The sequence below is a fragment of the Crocuta crocuta genome, unplaced genomic scaffold (assembly GCF_008692635.1).
Source record: "Crocuta crocuta isolate KB4526 unplaced genomic scaffold, BGI_CrCroc_1.0 scaffold134, whole genome shotgun sequence".
In the NCBI taxonomy this organism is placed as follows: Eukaryota; Metazoa; Chordata; class Mammalia; order Carnivora; family Hyaenidae; genus Crocuta; species Crocuta crocuta.
Genome location: NW_027530183.1, coordinates 2,654,842 through 2,673,621, shown reverse-complemented (window position 1 = coordinate 2,673,621; position 18,780 = coordinate 2,654,842). Strand labels below are relative to the sequence as shown.

The window sequence follows — 18,780 nt, the reverse complement described above, 5'->3', positions numbered from 1 at the left end:
CAGCCTAACTATGTAATCACTTCCTTGCTTTTCTTTTCACTATTACCACTTAAATATGCATTCTAAAATACTATCATTTTAGTTTTGCCTACTTTTAAACTTGTATAAATGATATCATACAATATGGTTTCTTCTATTTTTGTATTCTTTAACTCAACATTGTTTTTCATTATACATATTGCTATATATCTTGTTTTTGTTTTTTTATTTTCATTGATGTTCACTGTCTAGTATATAAAATATACGACAATTTGTTTATCCATTCTACTGTTGATGGACTACTTTTTGACTATTATGAAAAATGCTGCTATGAACGTTTATGTATATGTCTTTGAGAGCACAGAAGCATACATTCTCATGGGTATATGCCTAGAAATGAAATTGCTGGGTTATACATTTGCATACATTTAGCATTCTGTATGACTATCAGAGGGCTTCTTTGGTCCTACTTTTTCTGTACCCAGGCTGAGCTAAATGACTCTCTCTGTGTTTTTGAGGTCATCTGTGCATCCCCGTATCACTGCTTTTATCAGAGAATCATCAAAGAATTGCCAACTCTTTTTACATTTTTTAATTAAATAATTAATTTTTAAATTTACATCCAAGCTAGTTAACATATAGTGTAATAATGTTTTCAGGAGTAGAATTTAGTGATTCATCACTTGCATATAACACCCCAAGTTCATCCCAACAAGTGTCTTCCTTAATACCCCTTGCCAATTTAGCACTTCCCCCAACCCAAAACTTCTCCAGCAACTCTGTTTGTTTTCTGTATTTAAGAGTCTCTTATGGTTTGTCCCCCTCCCTGTTTTACATTATTTTTGCTTCCATTCCCTTATGTTCATCTGTTTTGTATCTTAAATTCCACATTTAAGTGAAATCATGATATTTGTCTTTTTCTAACTAATTTCACTTAGCATAATACACTCTAGTTCCATCCATGTTGTTGCAAATGGTAAGATTTCATTCTTCTTGATCTCTGAGTAATATTCCACTGGATGCACATACCGCATCTTCTTTATCCATTCATTGGATATGATCAATGGACATTTGGGCTCTCTCCATACTTTGGCTGTTGTTGATAGCACTGCTATAAACATTGGGATGGATGTCTACTTCAAAACAGCACTCCTGTATCCTTTGGATAAATACCTACTAGTACAATTGTTGGGTTGTAGGGTAGTTCTATTTTTAATTTTTTGAGGAACCTCCATACTGTTTTCCAGAGTGGCCACAACAGTTTGCATTCCCATCAGCAATGCAAAAGAGTTCCTCTTTCTCTGCATCCTTACCAATATATGTTATTGCCTGAAGAGTTAATTTTAGCCATTCTGACAGGTGTGAGGTGGTATCTCATTGTGGTTTTGATTTGAAAGAATTGCAAACTCTTACTCTAAATCTGTGTTATACCATGTGGTAGCCACTAACCACGTGTTAAACATTTAAGGTTAGAGTAAAAAAAATTAAATAAGAGTAAACACTCAGTTCTACAGTTCCCTTGGACACATTTTAAGTTCAGTAGCCATGTATGGCTACTGGGTACCACACTGAACCATCTAAATATAGAGCATTTCCATGATCCCAGAAAGTTCTATTAAATATGCTTCCGTAGAATGCTAGCTCCTCCAGGGCCCAGGCTATAGTGCATTCATTTTATATCTTATGCCTGACCCAGCAGGCTTTTGACAAATGTTTGCTGAACTAGAGGAGGTTTTTTTTTTCTTTCATAGTTTCTTGTCAAGTTGGATTCCATATAACACACAGTGCTCATCCCAACAAGTGCCCTCCTCCATGCCCATCACCCCCCCCTTTCCCTCTCCCCATACCCCTATCAGCCCTCAGTTTGTTCTCCGTATTCAAGAGTCTCTCATGGTTTGCCTCCCTCCCTCTCCCCAACTATTTCCCCCTTCTCCTCCCCCATGGTCTTCTGTTAAGTTTCTCCTAAGCCTCCTATAAGTGGAAGCATATGGTATTTGTCTTTCTCTGTCTGACTTATTTCACTCAGCATAACTCCCTCAAGTTCCATCCACTGAACTAGAGGAGGTTTACAGTCCGGTGGTTAAAACAGAAAACACAACATGATGTTAAATGAGGTTTTAAAGGCTGAGAACATTACAATAGGGGCTGATATAATAGTTCCCTAATGTTCTAAAGATGTGAGGGGGCAGCTTATCTATGTAAGGCAGACCTAGAAACTATAAAACAAGACGACCCACTTCCAGATTATAAGGGAGAGAGAGGAGAGGAAAGCAAAGATTTTTCTGGAGAAAGTTGCATTACACGTGCATTACCCCACTCCCCATTCACAAAGTAAAAGGGGGATAAGGAGACAGCTGTTTTCTCCTCAACATAGCCAAGTGAGAAAAGTATTAAGAAGACCATTTAAATAGCTTGCTGGAGGAACCTAAAGACTTCAAAAGTATGTAAAATCCCTGCTCTGTCATTTGCTGGCTGTGGAACACTAGGCAAGCTACGTAATCTCTTGAAATTTCAGTTTCTTCATTTGTAATTTTGAAAATGAGAGTACTTATTTCATAGGGCTAATGTAAGAATTAAATGAGTAAACCAATGCAAGGTACCCATAATAACAACTTATTTAATTTTATTTGAGCTGGGTGTTTTGGTCGACAAATTCCTTTCACTGAATATCTTTGAACATACTCATAAGCCAGCAGCTTTTAGCAGGCAAGAAGAAAATCTAGCTATCCACTAAACACGTGTGCTCTTTCTTCTACAATGTGAAGAGCTGTCCCTGGGAAGCACTTGTCCAGCTCAAGACCGCATCCTGCCCTTCTGCATTCAGATATGGTCTTATCATATATTATCACGAATGGACTAAATTCCATTTATGGAACTTGAGTAAAAATGATATGTAATAATTCTAGGCAGAATTTTCCTTTTTTCTTCCTTCATATATTCTATCCACTATGTTTTGCCTTAGGTAGCAGACAAGTGAGTTATTAACTATTTTAAGTTCATGGTGGACTATTATTTTATTACTTTTTCCTTTTTGCTTCAGTCCCCACACTCTATCTCTTCTCCATTTCTCATAACCTTCAGGCAGCTGAAATCTTATATTTTGGTGTATACGTTTCAACATAAGTGTAACTTAGAAAACTTGTGTTGTTTTGGGTATGTGTTTTTTGAATTCATACAAATAATATGGTGTGAGAGGTCTTTTTAATACATATGTATAGATTAAGGAACTGATTATCTATCATAGACTATTAATTCTTTAAGATGTGATGTTATGCTCTACTAATACTTTGCATGTGTTTTTTTATTGGTAAATCTAAGGTAGTTTTCAGTGCCTAGAACAGTTTCTAACACAAACAAGATACAAAAATCAACAGCTGAGTAAATGTTTGACAAATATAGAAATGCAAGCTTAAAAAAAACCTAATTGTTTCAAAGAATAAAACACTAATTTGAAAAGATATATGCACCCCTTGTTTACTACAGCATTATTTATAATAGCCAAATTAGGGAAGCAGTACAAATGTTCATTTTTTTTTTTTTACAAATAGTTTATTGTCAAATTAGTTTCCACATAACACTCAGTGCTCAGCCCCACAAGTGTCCTCCTCCATGCCCATCCCTCCTCCCCCCCACATCCATCAGTCCTCAGTTTTTGTCAGCATTCAAGAGTCTCTCATGGTTTGCTTCTCTCCCTTTCCCCCACCATTTCCGCCCTTCTTCTCCCCCTTGTTCCTCCGTCAAGTTCCTCCTAATCCTCNGGCGAATAATAGGGAGTATAAAATACATAAAAGGGTCAAAAAAGGGAAAAGAAAAGGAACAAAGAAGAAAACCGATGGACAAAGAACGTNTGGGGAGGAGAGTGATGGTGCTCCAGTCCCTTCCAGAACCAAGCGCTGTACCTCGCTTTTTTGGGCGTGTAAACTCCCTGTACTGGGGGCGCAGCCAAAGTTGGTTGCACTCTTCAAGCCAGGCCAGTTCCAATCTCCAGGTTCCAGTCCGTGCGCTCCGCTGAAATTGCCTTAGACAGAACTCCCAGGCAATCCCCTCGGGCAATTCCAGGACCCCTGCTGAGCTCTGGGGGTGGAGTCAGAATCGCTGCTTCCTTCTTTGGGCTGGTGAGCATGGGCGGGGGCTTGCCTGCGGGGTGCGCTGAGCCCGAGCCCGCTGGAGTGAGGAAAACCAGGTCCCTCTGTGTCTCGTCACCTGAAACACGAACTCACGGGCTAATTTCCCAGTTTTTAGTTCCTTGCCTTCCCTCTCGAGTTCCAGCCAGCCAGGAGCGCGGACGCCCGGTGTCAGCGCAGCTCTTTCAGGGGCCCCAACCGCCCGGGAGCTACAATGGCGGCAGGCGCGCCACCACTCTGAAGTCCAGCCGCCAGGAACCAGCACAAAGAAGCAGTTTGTGTGCTCAGCCTCCCGGGACCAGTTGGCGCGAGGGGACCTTGTGTTCAGGTATTTGGCAGGTACGGTCTTTCTATTCCCCGAGAGGAGGTTTTTCTGTTTCAGACTCTCTCCTTTTCCCCTCTCACTCCCCGTAGAGGGTAGAGGGGGATCGCCTCGCACCCTGGAGTCTGATCCCCGCCCGATTTTATCTTCCCCAGTTCGCACTCACGTTAGAAGTCTCTCTCAGTGGATTCTGCGTCCTTTTTCTCCCAATCTCTCAGGTTTTGTAAGGTTTCCAATGGCTTCAGATCTTTTCTGTGTGATGTATGGGCGCGAGTGCAAGTATGGAGCTCCTTACTTCTCCGCCATCTTGCCCCCTCCTCCCAAATGTTCATTGATAGATGAATAGATAAAGAAGCTGAGGTGTATATGGACACATACAGACAAACACATTGATGCACAATGGAATATTACTCAGCCATAAAAAGAATGAAATCTTATTTGCAATAACATGGATGGATCTAGAGAGGAAATGCTAAGTGAAATAAGTCAGAGAGAGAAAGACAAATACCATAAAATTTCACTCATATGTGTAATTTAAGAAACAAAAGAAATGAACAAAGAAAAAAAAAGACCACCCAAAAAAGAGACTCCTAACTATAGAGAACAAACTGATGGTTATCAGAGGGGAAGTGGGTTGGGGAATGGGTGAAATAAGTGAAGATAATTAAGAGTACACTTACCATGATGAGCATTGAGTAATGGATAAAATTGCTGAATAACTATATTGTATACTTAAAACCAATATAACACTAAATGTTAACTATACTAGAATTTTTTTTAAGTTTCATTTTTCCCCAGAAAATAACCTTACTTTATCTAAATTACATGTTTTAAAATAAAAATAGGATACTAATTCATGAGAATATTGCCTGGAGAAAGATGCCACACTATTTGGTATGTTTTATTTCATCTACTTAAATTCAAAACTGTAATATCACCTGAATAAGGAAGAAGCTATAATTGTAATTTATCTTTATGTATCTTATCAGGGCATCTTATTGAATGCTTATTGTGTTGAGTTTGCAATTTAGGAAATATAATTCACATACAATACAAATGAATGATTCCATCTGCATTTCATACACATAAGTTGTATAGATTTTAGAGAGAGAGAGACAGAGTGTGAGCAGGGGAGAGGGCAGAGGGAGAGAGAGAATCTTAAGCAGGGTCTATGTTCAGCACGGAGTCCAATGTGGGGCTCACTCCCACGACCCTAGGATCATGATCTGAGCCAAAATCAAGGGTCGTATACTCAACTGACTGAGCCACCCAGGAGCCCTTCTACTTTAAATTCTTAAGTGGTACTTTTAATAATCATAATTTTGTAATTTTTATAAAGTTATTGTTTAATTATAAAGAATCTGAATTTAATATTGATACCATAAAATAAGGAAATAGATTTCTTAGAGAATAAATCATGTGAAAACCCTATGCTCAATGCCTGGTTTAGTATCAAGCATAATTATTTTCTGTAACTTTTTATAATGAAAAATTTCAAAATACATAAAATTAGAGAAAATAGTATAATTATTATCCATACATACCTTCAGGGGTGATTAATTCATGGCAAAATTGGTTTCATCTATTTTCCTACCCATTTACCCTCTCTCACTTATTTTGAAGCAAATTCTAGACATCATAGTATTTCAATCTCTCTAAGTTAAGAATGCTTAAATACTACAATCCCATTATCATGCCAATAATAATAATTCTTTAAAAACATAAAATTTCAAGTCAGTGTTCACATTTCCAATTGTTTACTAAATGTCATATTTTTAAGTATGTTTTTTGGAATTAGGATACAAATAAAACTCACATGTTATTACACATGGTGGTTGCTATGTCTCTTAGGTCTATTTGACTCTATAGGCTTCTCTCTCTTGCTCTCTTACTTTCAATTTACTTGTTGATGAAATCAGGTTGTTTGTCCTATACATTTTCCCAGTCTGGTTCTGCTTGACTGAGTTTGCAATTTGATTTGGGTTTGCAAAGTGATGGTATTCTAATTATATCCTTCCTTCCTCACTCATGTCTATAAACAGAAACTTCCTCATCTGTTACTCACTGGCATAGTTCATAAGGAAACACAGAGTAAATGTTTAATTATCTTCTTTTATATAAAGTTTTTAAATGATGAGTTTGTAGTAAACTATTGGGAAGAGAAATTAGGAAAATAATGCCACTCACAATTGCATCAAAACAATTAAAATACCTAGGAATAAATTTAAGCAAAAACTGTGAAAGACCTGTACTCTGAAAACTACAGAACACTGATGAAAGAAATTGAAGATGACACAAATAAATGGAAAGATACACATATTCATGAAATGGAATAATTAATATTGTTAAAATGTCCATCCTCAAAAAAATCTACAGATTCAATGCAAACCCTATCAAAATATCGATGATATTTTTCACAGAACTAGCATAAATTATCCTAAAATTTGCATGGAACCAAAAAATACCCTGAATAGCCAAAGCAATCTTAAGAACAAAGCTGGGATTATCATATGTCTTATATTTTCAAACTATATTGCAAAGCTATAGCAATTAAAACAGTATGGAACTTGCACAAGCCCAAACATAGATCAATGGAAACAGAATAGAATTTAGAAATAAATCCCATGCTTATACAGTCAATTAATCTTCAACTGGACAGCTAAAATACAAAAGAATGAAACTTTCTTATACCATATAAAAAATGAACTCAAAGCAGATGAAATACAGGTAAGGCTAGAAATCACAAAAATCCTAGAAAACATAGGTAGTATTAGACATCAGTCTTAGCAATATTTTTTGGATCTGTCTCCTTAGGCAAGGGCAACAGAAACAAAAATAAACAAGTGGGACTACATTAAACTAGAAAAGCTTCTGCATAGAGAAGGAAACCAGTAAAATATAAGGCTTCCTACTGAATGGGAGATGATATTTGCAAATAACATATCTATTAATGGGTTAATATCTAAAATATGTAAAGAATTCCTATAATTCAATATTTTAAAAATTCAGTGAAAAATGGGCAGGTGTTAGGGCCGCCTGGATGGCTCAGTTGGTTAAGCATTCTACTTCGGCTCAGATCATGATCTTGCAGTTCGTGAGTTTGAGCCCTGTGTCAGCTGACAGCTCGGAGCCTGGAGCCTGCTTTGGATTCTGTGTCTCCCCCCGCCCCCCCGCCCCTCTGGCCCTCCCCTGCTCATGCTCTGTTTCTCTCTCTCAAAGATGAATAAACTTAAAAGAAATTTAAAAAATGGGCAGGTGTGATAAATAGACATTTCTCCAAAGAAGACATCCAGATGGCTAAGAGACCCATGAAATGATGCATATCAGTTATCCTCAGGGAAATGCAAATCAAAACCACAATGAGATATCATCTCATACCTGTCAGAATGGCTAGTATCAAAAACAGCAAACAAACAAACAAACAAACCCCTCCCCCCCCAATAAGAAACAGCAAGTATTGGCAAGGATGTGCAGAAAAGAGAGCACTTGTGCTTTGTTGGTGGGAACAAATTGGTGCAGCCACTATGGAAAACTGTATGGACACTCCCCCCCAAATTAAAAATAGAAATATCATATGATCCCATAATTCAACTTCTGAGTATTTACTGAAAGAAAATGAAAACACTGATGTCAAAAGATATATGAACAATTATGTTCACTGCAGCAATATTTACAATAGACAAATATGGAAGCAATCTTAGTGTTCATCAATAGATGAATGAATAAAGATGTGGTGTATGTACATAATGGACTATTACTCAGCAATAAAAAACAATGAAATCTTGCCATTTCCCATAACATGGATGTACCTACAGGGAATTATGCTAAGTGAAAAAAATCAAAGAAAGACAAATATATTATTTCACTTATATGTGACTCTGAAAGACAAACAAAACAGAAATAGACTCATAGATACAGAGAACAATCCGGAAGTTACCAGGGGGGTATGGGCTACAGGGACAAAATAGAGGAAGGAGATTAAAAGATACACACTTCCAGTTATAAAATAGATAAGACACAGAGATACAATGTATAGCACAGGAAATATAATTAATAATAAGTAGCAACTTTGTATGGGGGCCAATGGTAGCTAGATTATAGTGATCACTTCATAATGTGTATATATATATTGAATTACTATGCTGTACACCTGAACCTAATATAATATTGTATGTCAACTACACTTAAATTTAAAAAATAATGAATTTGTTAGTAACTTCCCATGTTGGGCAATTAGGGTTTTTTTTGCACTGTTTTGATTTTGGTATTGCTATGAATGCTTCCCTCTGCTTACTCCTGAATTGATGACGTAGGTCATATGGCAGTTGGCAGTTTGTCCTCGGCCACTTTGGAGTTTGTGGTATAACCTATCATGTAGTGTTATAAACAGTCTCCAAAATGGCCTGAACCTTTCCTCTGTTCCCTGTACATTCATTCTGATCCTCACATCAAAAGGCACAGGCTTTTTCTCCTGAATCTGGGATGGCCCTGTGACTGATCTGACCATAGAATATAGAGAGTGATATTTTGGGCAGCTCTTGGACCCCAGCCACCATGTGAGAAAGCCAAGCCACAAAAAGAGGCCATGTGAAGGAGAACAGAAGTGTTCAGAATAAGTTTCAGCTGAACTCCCAGATGACAACCATATAAGACAGCTATCCTGAATTCTAAAATAATGTCCTATAACATCCTCCACCCAAATCTTCCCAGGATCCACTCTGACATAAGATTAAAAGTTTCTTTTACAATAGACCTCAGTCAAGACCCATGAAACCACCTGGGAGTGTAACTGAGAACCAGAACAGAACATTGGAAATTTATAACTTCCTCATATGAACTCTGGTCTTCTAATCAACCTTATATCAAAGTAGACTCCTTTCTCCTCATTTCCTGCCCCCTCCCATGTCACTGGAGTTCACACTGAATAAGTTGAGAATTTATATACTTGATATTTGTTTTCTGGATAAAGTTGGGTACTCCAATTCTCTCTAGAACCAGCTTGGTAGGAGTATCAACTAAAACTTCCAACAACCAGGGGTGTCTGGGTGGTTCAGTTAGTTAAAGTGTCTGACTTTGACTCAGGTCATGATCTTGGTGGTTCGTGAGTTGAGCCTCACATCAGGCTCTCTGCTGTCAGTGCAGAACCTGCTTCGGATCCTCTGTCCCCCTCTCTCTCTGCCCCTCCTTTCTCATGCTCTTTCTCTCTCTCTCTCTCAAACATGAATAAACATTAAAATAAACTTGCAACAATCATCAACATGTTCAAAAAATAAGAATCACACAAACTAATAATTTGGCCCATTTTAAAGGCGATCTATTAAGTTATTCATAAAAGTCTTTATTGAGTATTTATTATGACTCAGGAACCTAGGTATTAGGGTCCTGGATATCCACCAGTAAACAAAGCAAACATCTCCACTCTTGAGGAAGTTAAATTTTGGTAACATATTCTTTAAATAGTTGTTCAGTAGTCATCCCATTGTTACTTGAGCATTCTCCTTGGGAGGTGTCAACTCACTTCCAGCTCTCTCCAATAATCTTCAGTATACCCCTGAAGAGTCCTGGCAATTACTATTTTTTAAAAAATATTTTTATTTATTTCTAGGAGAGAGAGAGAGACAGCGTGAGCAGGGGAGGGTCAGAGAGAGAGGGAGATACAGACTCTAAAATAGGCTCCAGGCTCTGAGCTGGCAGTCAGTACAGAGCCCGACGCGGGACTCGAACCCATGAACCGCGAGATGATGACCTAAGCGAAAGTCGGACGCTTAACCGACTAAGCCACCCAGGCGCCCCCTGGCAATTACTATTTTATCTGTTTTATTACATTTTCAGTGATGGCAGAGAGTTTTCTGGAACTTGGTTTTTCTGTATGCTAATCTTCCCCTTTATCCAATTCTGATTTCAAAGAGTGACCATAGTTATTATTTTTTATAAAAATTTTTCAATATTTATTATTTGTGAAAGAGAGAGACAGACAGAGCAGGGGAAAGGCAGAGAGGAAGACAGAATCTGAAGCAGGCTCAGGCTCTGAGCTATCAGTACAGAGCCCAGTGCGGGGCTTCAACAGAGCTGTGAGATCATGACCTGAGCCGAAGTCAGACGCCTAACTGACTGAGACACCCAGGAGCCCCCAAAGAGTCACCAGAGTTAAATTGAAAATGCGGCAAGAAGTTGGAGGGAATAATGAAATTTTAGATTTAAACTATTTTTGGTCAAAAACAGTTACTTAGGGTGGTGACTTAACATTTCCAATCACCACAGAATTCTGTAAGTAATGTTTCATTAGATTACTAAGAATTTTGGACTTTTGTGTGTATATAGGAAGTAGGGAGTTGAGAGGAAAAGGAGGTAAGTAATAGAGGCTATTAAAAAATAAGAAGGGAGAGGATAAAAGCTCATATTCTTAACATGAACAATTTAGGCAAACCTAGTATTTTAGAAGGTTCTTCATGTACAACCTGGAAATGTACATTAACAGGAAACTATCTGCCCACTCCTTGAGTCTCCTTTTCCCATCCATGTGTCTGCTGGGATCTATCAGTGGGTGGAAGACATTGTCATTGTTTATAATGCTCATAAGCCTGCATGGATGTGAATGACATATATTTAGAAATCAAAATAAAGCTTTAGGAAGATCTTCAATTTAATGGAAACTAGTCTAGTCATTTGGGAACCACAAGAGCTTTTTAGGGAAAATCTGCCTCTGCAAGTTGGAGGAAGTGTGGGTGTACCGGAGTCCCGGTGACACCTTGTGATGTCAGTCACCCCCTGCTTGAGGTTGATTGGCTATGAAAAGCTGAAGCAGAGTTTAAATTCCTGCACTGTCAGAGAAGTGAACATCAGAACATCAACACAAAAGTGGCTTCACTGGGCATAGATTTCCTCTGTGAGAACTTCAGCCTCATTGTTGAGACCTTTGGGGAAAAGTCTTTGTGAACTGAAGAGGGTAAGAAATTTTCATTTTTAAAAAATTATAAAATGACTTCTGCTATGTTTGGAAAATATTAAACATGTATACATGTTGAGAGGCATTATGTCATGCAGAGGAAGGATGTTTATGCCACAGCAAATAATGATATTCAAATGGCATGTTAAGTCAATAGAGCCAGATGTTTTTCTCTATACTACTCTAATTAGACCTCTGCATTCAGGACACAGATGGAAAGTCATTTTGAAGGTTAGCTTTAATTAGCAAAACAAAACTTTTACATTTAGGTTTTATGGATATAGTGATGTTTATGGCCTACAAAACATTATGAAAGAATCTAAACTAGATTAGCAGGACTTCCAAATTTTGGTCTTTTAAATTAAAATCATTTGATGCTATTCATCTAGATAGTATCCAGTAATATTCATTATGAATCAAGTAATGGAAAGAAGATGCTAAGACCATTGAAAGAAACCAAGGATGTGATAATTACAATGCTTCTGTATTGTTTACTTAGGTATTCGTGTTAGCATGATGCCTTGCAAACAGAATGCAATAAAATGTTGAGTGTTTTAAAAACATTTTCTAGCATAGAAGACTCAGGAAATACATATTCCAGTCCATATGTATTTTTATTTGCTGAATTTATTCCACTTCATCTTTGTCAGAGTGTTTGTCTTTCATAACAGAAAGTGGGAACTGTAGTTAGGCAATGCATTCTCTATGACATCTAGAAAATCCCACGTGTAATAGCAATGCTTCAAGCAACCTGTCTTCTTTAGGAACAATAAGTTCTAGTGAACCATGCTTTCTGTTTACCTGAGGGCCAAACAGACTATCCTACTTTCATGTGGTTGGCTGGTTAAAACGTGTGAACAATTTTCTAAAGGCATTAGTCCACTTACCTACTCTAAAATGATAATGTGGACCAATGTGCCTTGAATGCTTAGACACCTTCCAAATATTAATTTGAATTTTAGGGCACCTTGGAGTTATTTTACTGTGGTCAAAGGTATATGATGTGAGATTGATTGTCATTGATCTCAAGACAATTATAATTGGAAGGATTGGATATTTTTATTGCCTTATTTGTTTGGTTCTCTGAATACCTGATAGAATCATATCTTGGCCAAATTCCATTTTACTTTCAAAAAGTAATAATGAGGGGCACCTGGGTGGCTCAGTCAGTTAAATGTCCAGCTCTTGACTTTGGCTCAGATCATGATTTCATGGTGCGTGAGTTCAAGCCCCTCATGGGGCTCCATGCTAACAGTGCAGAGCCTGCTCGGGATTCTCTCTCTCCTTCTCTCTTTCTTCCCCTCCTCCACTTGTGCTCTCTTTCTCTCATAAAACAAATACACTTTTAAAAATAAAATAAAAAATTAAAATGTTAATTGAAAGCCCAATATAGGATTGAAGATCTGACTTCTTTTAATGTTTGATGGCAGACTATATTCTATGAGAGGCAACTTCAGCTCTTTTAGAACCCCAGGCTGTCTTTTATTTTGTTCAGGAAATTATTGCTTTAGGTCAGGGCACTAAATGGTATTTCTAGAAGCACAAGCAAGTTATTGGCTCTTTCTTATGTTTCATAATATTCTATCCCTAAGAAACTTGGAACACTGGAAACACATACTTTCTTTGCAAAAGTACACGACATTCATTAGTGTAGGGTATCCCTTAAATTTTTTTTCTATTTTATATAAAGAGAAGCAACAAAACAAGAGGATAACTCAGTATTTATTGGCCTTTTATCAAGTCTGGAATATCACTAGCCTTCTGAAGAACATCATGAGATTATCACCCTATTCAAATTACACATTTGAAATTTCAAATGGTGAACAGCCTAATTTCATTCAACCTGTGTTGAATGAAACACAACCTAGGTTCATTCAACCTGTGACATGAAAACCATTGGAATGTAGTTATTTTGACAATATCATATTTAAGGGAAATGTTCCTTAAGAAATAAACCTATGAACTTGAAAAAAAGTTTTGATTGTGGGAACTAAGGGGAAATAGAGTGGAGGAAAGATTTTCTTCTCTTGTAGGATCTCCAGTGGGGCCCAAGAATTAAACTGACATAAGTCAGATTAACTGGAGAAAAGCAAACATATTTCATTAACATTTTTACATCTACAATAAGAGCCTTCATAAGAGAATGAAGACCTGAAGGACTTACCACAGCATATGGGTTGTCTACTTTTTAGATAAAGAAACAATATACCTGTAAAGAACTGACAAGATAAAGGGGTTTGGGCTGGAGTAGTAAATTATAGGGAAGTGATTAGGAAGACAGGATTAGTTTAACAAGGTTTGTTTGTACAGATTTCTCTCAGCCTTAAACTTTCTTCTCTCAGGATGAGAAAGTCTTCCTCTTGGTATAGGGAAGTCACTTTTCACATGGGAATTTCTTGCTTTCAGGAAGAAAAAGGAGGATCAGAGCATCTTTCTTGTATCTGCTGTTTCTCAAGAGACTTTAGCTACCAAAGTAATTTTTATGTCAAAGAGGCATATTTTGGGCATAAAAGGCATAAGATATTCTGGTTTCCTTCAGAAGTAATATCTTTTTAAATTAGGTTTGTTTTAGATGGAGATGAGCATTTTCATATGTTTTCTCTGTTAATGGTAGGTAGAAGATTTTAAAAAGATCTAGAAATATCAAACACAAAGACTAATATGAACTATGCTGAATTAGAATAAAGGAAATAACACAAATGAAGAATAACTATGTTGGAGTGAGATAATGCTCATGATATAAAATGAGAGAATCTATTGGACCATTTGAGCTGAGTGAAAGTAGAAATGAGGAACATTCTTAGTCTCCTTAGGATTTCTACTGTTTTCTTGACTAAATTAAAAAATAAGATTAGATGGCTTCTAGAGCTCAATGTTACAGACATTATTCAGCATATCCAGACATTAGCGAGCAATGTATTCTTATTTCTTTTTTTAAAATTTTTAATGTTTTTATTTATTTCTGAGAGACACACAGAGAGAGAGCGTGAGCAGGAGAGAGGCAGAGAGAAAGGGAGACACAGAATCTGAAACAGGCTCCAGGCTCTGAGCTAGCTGTCAGCACAGAGCCTGACGCGGGGCTCAAACCTGTGAGCTGTGAGATCATGACATGAGCTGAAGTAGGACACTTAACCAACTGAGCCACCTAGGTGCCCCTATGTATTCTTATTTCTTAGATCAGAGATTAAAATCATTCAGAGTATCTTAAAAACAAAAGTGAAGTCCGAAATAAACTTGCAGGATTTTGCACAAAACATATGGAAGTCCATCTATTCATTAGGACAGTCACAGACAGGGGTAACAAGTGCAGGGCAAATTATTTTCCCTTTAGATCATTTCAATAACCTTTTGCATTAGCATGTAGTACATCTATTTTTAGATACAGAACAAGCTGTTTTACAAATCATTCTTTAGGTGTGAAATGAAGCCACCCTTCAGGAAAATACAGTTTGATTTGGCATGTTTCTCTCAGCATGATTCACAAGTATATCCCAAATCTCTACTCTTCTCCAGTAACACAAATGACTGAATTTAGTCATTAAAAATGAAAGAATTTAAATGAAAGAATTTAGTACAATCTATATGTAATATATGACCATTTGTAGCACAGTAGATACTAAGAGCTTTCTGGAGCCATACTATGGAGCCTGACAGTACACCTCTGCAAATCAGGAAGACAAAAGGCAAAACCAATCTATTTTGTCTAAATATTATTCCCAAGTTATAAAGGTGACTGACAAGCAATGTGTGTATATATGTGTGTTTATAGACAAATGCTGATGACCTATTGATGGTATCACTACATTTTGGTTTAGGTGTGTATTTGCCAGGTTACTGTGCCACACTAACATGCATAATTATCATAGAAGTGAACTGGTCAGAAATTCCTCTATTCCTCTTTCTTTACTTGTTCATCTATTTATCTTATTTTATGTGTTAGGGAAGAAGTGTTTATAGATCTTCTCACTGAAATGTTTCCAATTTATCTCTTAGCAGTGAGTTTCTTTTTAACCAGTTTTCTGAGATATAATTCAATATATACTTTACATACGAACTGTACAGTTCATTAACTTTTAGCCATTGTACAGAGCTGTACAACGTTCACCAAAATCAGTTTTAGAACCTTTTCATCACTTGCCAAGTTCATTCCTTAACCTGTCACTCCCAAACTCTCCTCTAGTCCCAGGCAAATGCCTCCTTTCTTTCTCTATGGATTTGCCTATTTGGGGCAGTTCATACAAAAGGAATCATACAATATGTGGTCTTTTGTGTCTGGCTTCTTTCATGCAGTATAATGTTTTCAAGTTTCTTCTGCTTTGTAGCATGTATCAGTACTTCATTCCTTTTTATGGCTGAAGAATATTCCATTGTATGGGTACAGTACCTCTTATTTACCTATTTATCAGCTGACGGACATTTGGATGAGTTGTGCTTTTTAATAGGAAGAAAATGTTAAAAAGGTAAAGCTCCTATATTTCTTTAGCATTAAGGAAAACATCTGTTCTTGATCACAGGCAGAGTTATCACCGCCAGCTATGAAGACCAGCATCTTACTCCTGTTCCTTTGGGGTGTGTCCTGTGCTCTCCCAGTAAGTATCAGGTCAGGGATATATGAAAAAAAGACCTTTTATACCTAAGACTCCACACTTTTCATTGGCTATAAGCCAAGGTGGCTATAAGCCAGGTAGCTGGCTGTAGATGAAAACAGTAGTTTCTTAGGAAGCTGTTTCCTTTATAATATCATCTGAATTATTCCTTAATCTGTTCATTCACATAGCTAGGATTCTCATTTTTCTTCATCGGCAGTGGTTCTCAAAGTGTCATCCCCTAGCACTGGGTGTTATGTGGAAACTAATTTGACAATAAACTATTTGTAAAAAAAAAACAAACAAAAAAAAAACCAAAAAAAACCCTGAAAAAGTAAAAATAAAATAAAATAAAATAAAATAAAATAAATTCCTTCTGAAAGTGAAAAAAACAAAAACAAAAACAAAGTGTCATCCCCTGAGTAGCAGTATCAGCATCTATTAGGATTTTGGTCCAAATATAAATTCTCGGGTCATACCTCAGACATACTAAGCTGTACTCTCTAAGGATGTGGCAATTTTGTGGTTTAAGAAGGCATCCAGATGAATCTGATTCATGACAAAGTTTGACTATCACTGCTTCTAAGTATGTAAAGTGTTCATAGCTACTGCCTTGGAAATTTTTCTGTGGGCTAACCATGTATATTAAAATTTCCTAGGTAGCCAGGTATCAAAATACTGAATCTGAGAGCTCTGAAGAATGGACGGTGAGTAGAAATAAGATTAAAAAATATTTTTAATTTAATATATTATTAGTATCACCAAATTGCCTCTGCTGCAAATATTGAAACTGCTAGTGATTTAATGAATACCTTAATAACCTAAGATACAGGTAGTAAGGGCTATAATTTCTAGTTCATATGAAAAAAAATAGTTCATATAATGCTTCAACTTTAACTTAACACTATAATTTGGTGAGGAGGCATTTTTTTTCATTTAGCTTTATTTTCATAACGGACATGTACAGTAGTGGAAGGGGATGGATGACAGTGAACCAAGGCTGCTCTTTGGAGTGCCAGGTGGGTCAGTTGCTTAAGCATCTGACTCTTGATTTCAGCTCAGGTCATGATCTCACTGTTGAGAGATTGAGCCCCATGTCAGGCTCTGCACTGGGCATACAGTCTCCTTCTCTATCTCTGTTCCTCCCCTGCTCATGCCTTCTCTCTCTTTAAAAAAAAAAAGGTTGCTCTTAAAGGATTAGGATGAGAAATCTGTTTTACCAGGAGATGTCTGGAAGGCAAAAGGTCAAGTCTTGGAAAGTAAGAAAAGAAAGAATGCGAGGTTACCAGAGTCTCTAGGATAACAGCTAAATGTTGATTGTGTGTTTACTCTGAATGAATCAAGAACCATTGTCAGACTGTTCTGTGCTTTACATGAGAACACTGAGACACAGGGAGTAACCTAATCTGTCTAGGTTACATGGTTAGTAAGTGTTAGAGCCAGACTTTAAACTCAGGTCACTCTGGCTCCAGAATCTGAATTCTCTATCAGGGTGTTATATCTCTCTCAGGAATGGGCCAAGTCTAGGAGGCTAGTAGGTTCTCAAGATTAAAACTACAAATAATGCTTAAAATTTTATGCTAAGTCAAAGTGTTTTGCTCATGACCTTGTTGCCTGCTGGCATTTGCATATGATGCAGCTTGGGCACAACACTATTAGTGGTGGCCAGATAATGTCAGAGGCTTGAGATGGGGTTCTGCCCCTGCCTGAGACTAGAATAGACATTGCAGGATTTCTTACATTGACTTCCATCAGAGATGTCCTTAGTCTGGTTAATTGAAAAGTAGCCACTGTAGATTCTCCGTCTCATTCAACCAAACACTCTAGAGTACCGCAAACATTTGGCATGAGGAAAAACACCAGTATCTTGCTCCCTTCTATCCCTTAATTCCAAATGATAACTGACAGAGTGATCTCTGAGAGTCTGCCTTTGTACTTGCCTGAAGTGTCACAGAGCAAGGACTTAAAGTGATTATATCTCCTTCTCGGGAGATAACCTCTGCCTAGCATAGCTGAGAGGCTCCTCAAAGACATGTTGATAGCAGCTCAGTACTTTGCAATTCATAACCATCACTTAGTAGCTTTGAAACAGGAGGGATTTGAGGATTTTGGTGTGCTTGAGGGAAACAGGGAGTATAGACCAGGAGAAGGCATCAGGGTTAAAGAAAGTAAAATAAATTAGAACTATGCCCTGATTAAGTTTCAGACCTAGGGGTTCCACCCCCCAAACCGGGGGAGGTGATCTTATGTGATTCAAGAAGTGCTTAATGGCTTTCTCAGTTCAGTTTTATCTACTACTGAATATTATAAAGTGATGTTCTCAAAATGGATTGTTTCTTTAGTTTATATCATACTGAAAAATTCTCAAGTTGCTTCCAATTTCATCCTCACGGCAAGTCTATGGAGTATGCATAGTGGTTGCTAATATTCTTAATTTATAAATAAGAAATTGACATTGGACAGGTGAAGGGAATTCCTCATATTCACATAGAGTAACCAAATATTGCAGTTTACCCAAGACTTAGGGGTTTCCTGGAATATGTGAATTTCAGCACCAACACAAAGACAGTTGGTTTTCAGGGATAAAACCAAAACCAAGGAGCTAATTCATACATAAACCTGGGTTCTAAGCTTCAATGCTGTTTTTCTTTCCTATGTTATATTTCATCCATGTTGTATAAACAATCAGCTTCGAAGAAAATATATTTTTTCTCTACGTGAAATATCAGAAATACAAACACCTTCAAGGCTTTTTAGATAACAAGATCTTTTCCAGGCTGTCGGGTCATCTCACATTCCTTTTTTTTTTTTTTTTTTTTTTTT

General features: G+C 37.2%; 1 protein-coding gene across 1 annotated transcript in view; it reads left to right on the top strand.

Annotated features, from left to right (window-relative positions):
* Positions 1-11,324: 11,324 nt before the first annotated feature.
* Positions 11,325-18,780, top strand: part of DMP1 (dentin matrix acidic phosphoprotein 1) — an 11,214-nt gene continuing 3,758 nt past the window's right edge. Inside the window, exons 1-3 of the mRNA XM_077765096.1 lie at positions 11,325-11,371; positions 15,886-15,964; positions 16,621-16,664. Of these exons, the coding sequence (XP_077621222.1) occupies positions 15,907-15,964; positions 16,621-16,664 (102 nt within the window). The 5' untranslated portion in view covers positions 11,325-11,371; positions 15,886-15,906. The remainder of the gene's footprint in view (positions 11,372-15,885; positions 15,965-16,620; positions 16,665-18,780) is intronic.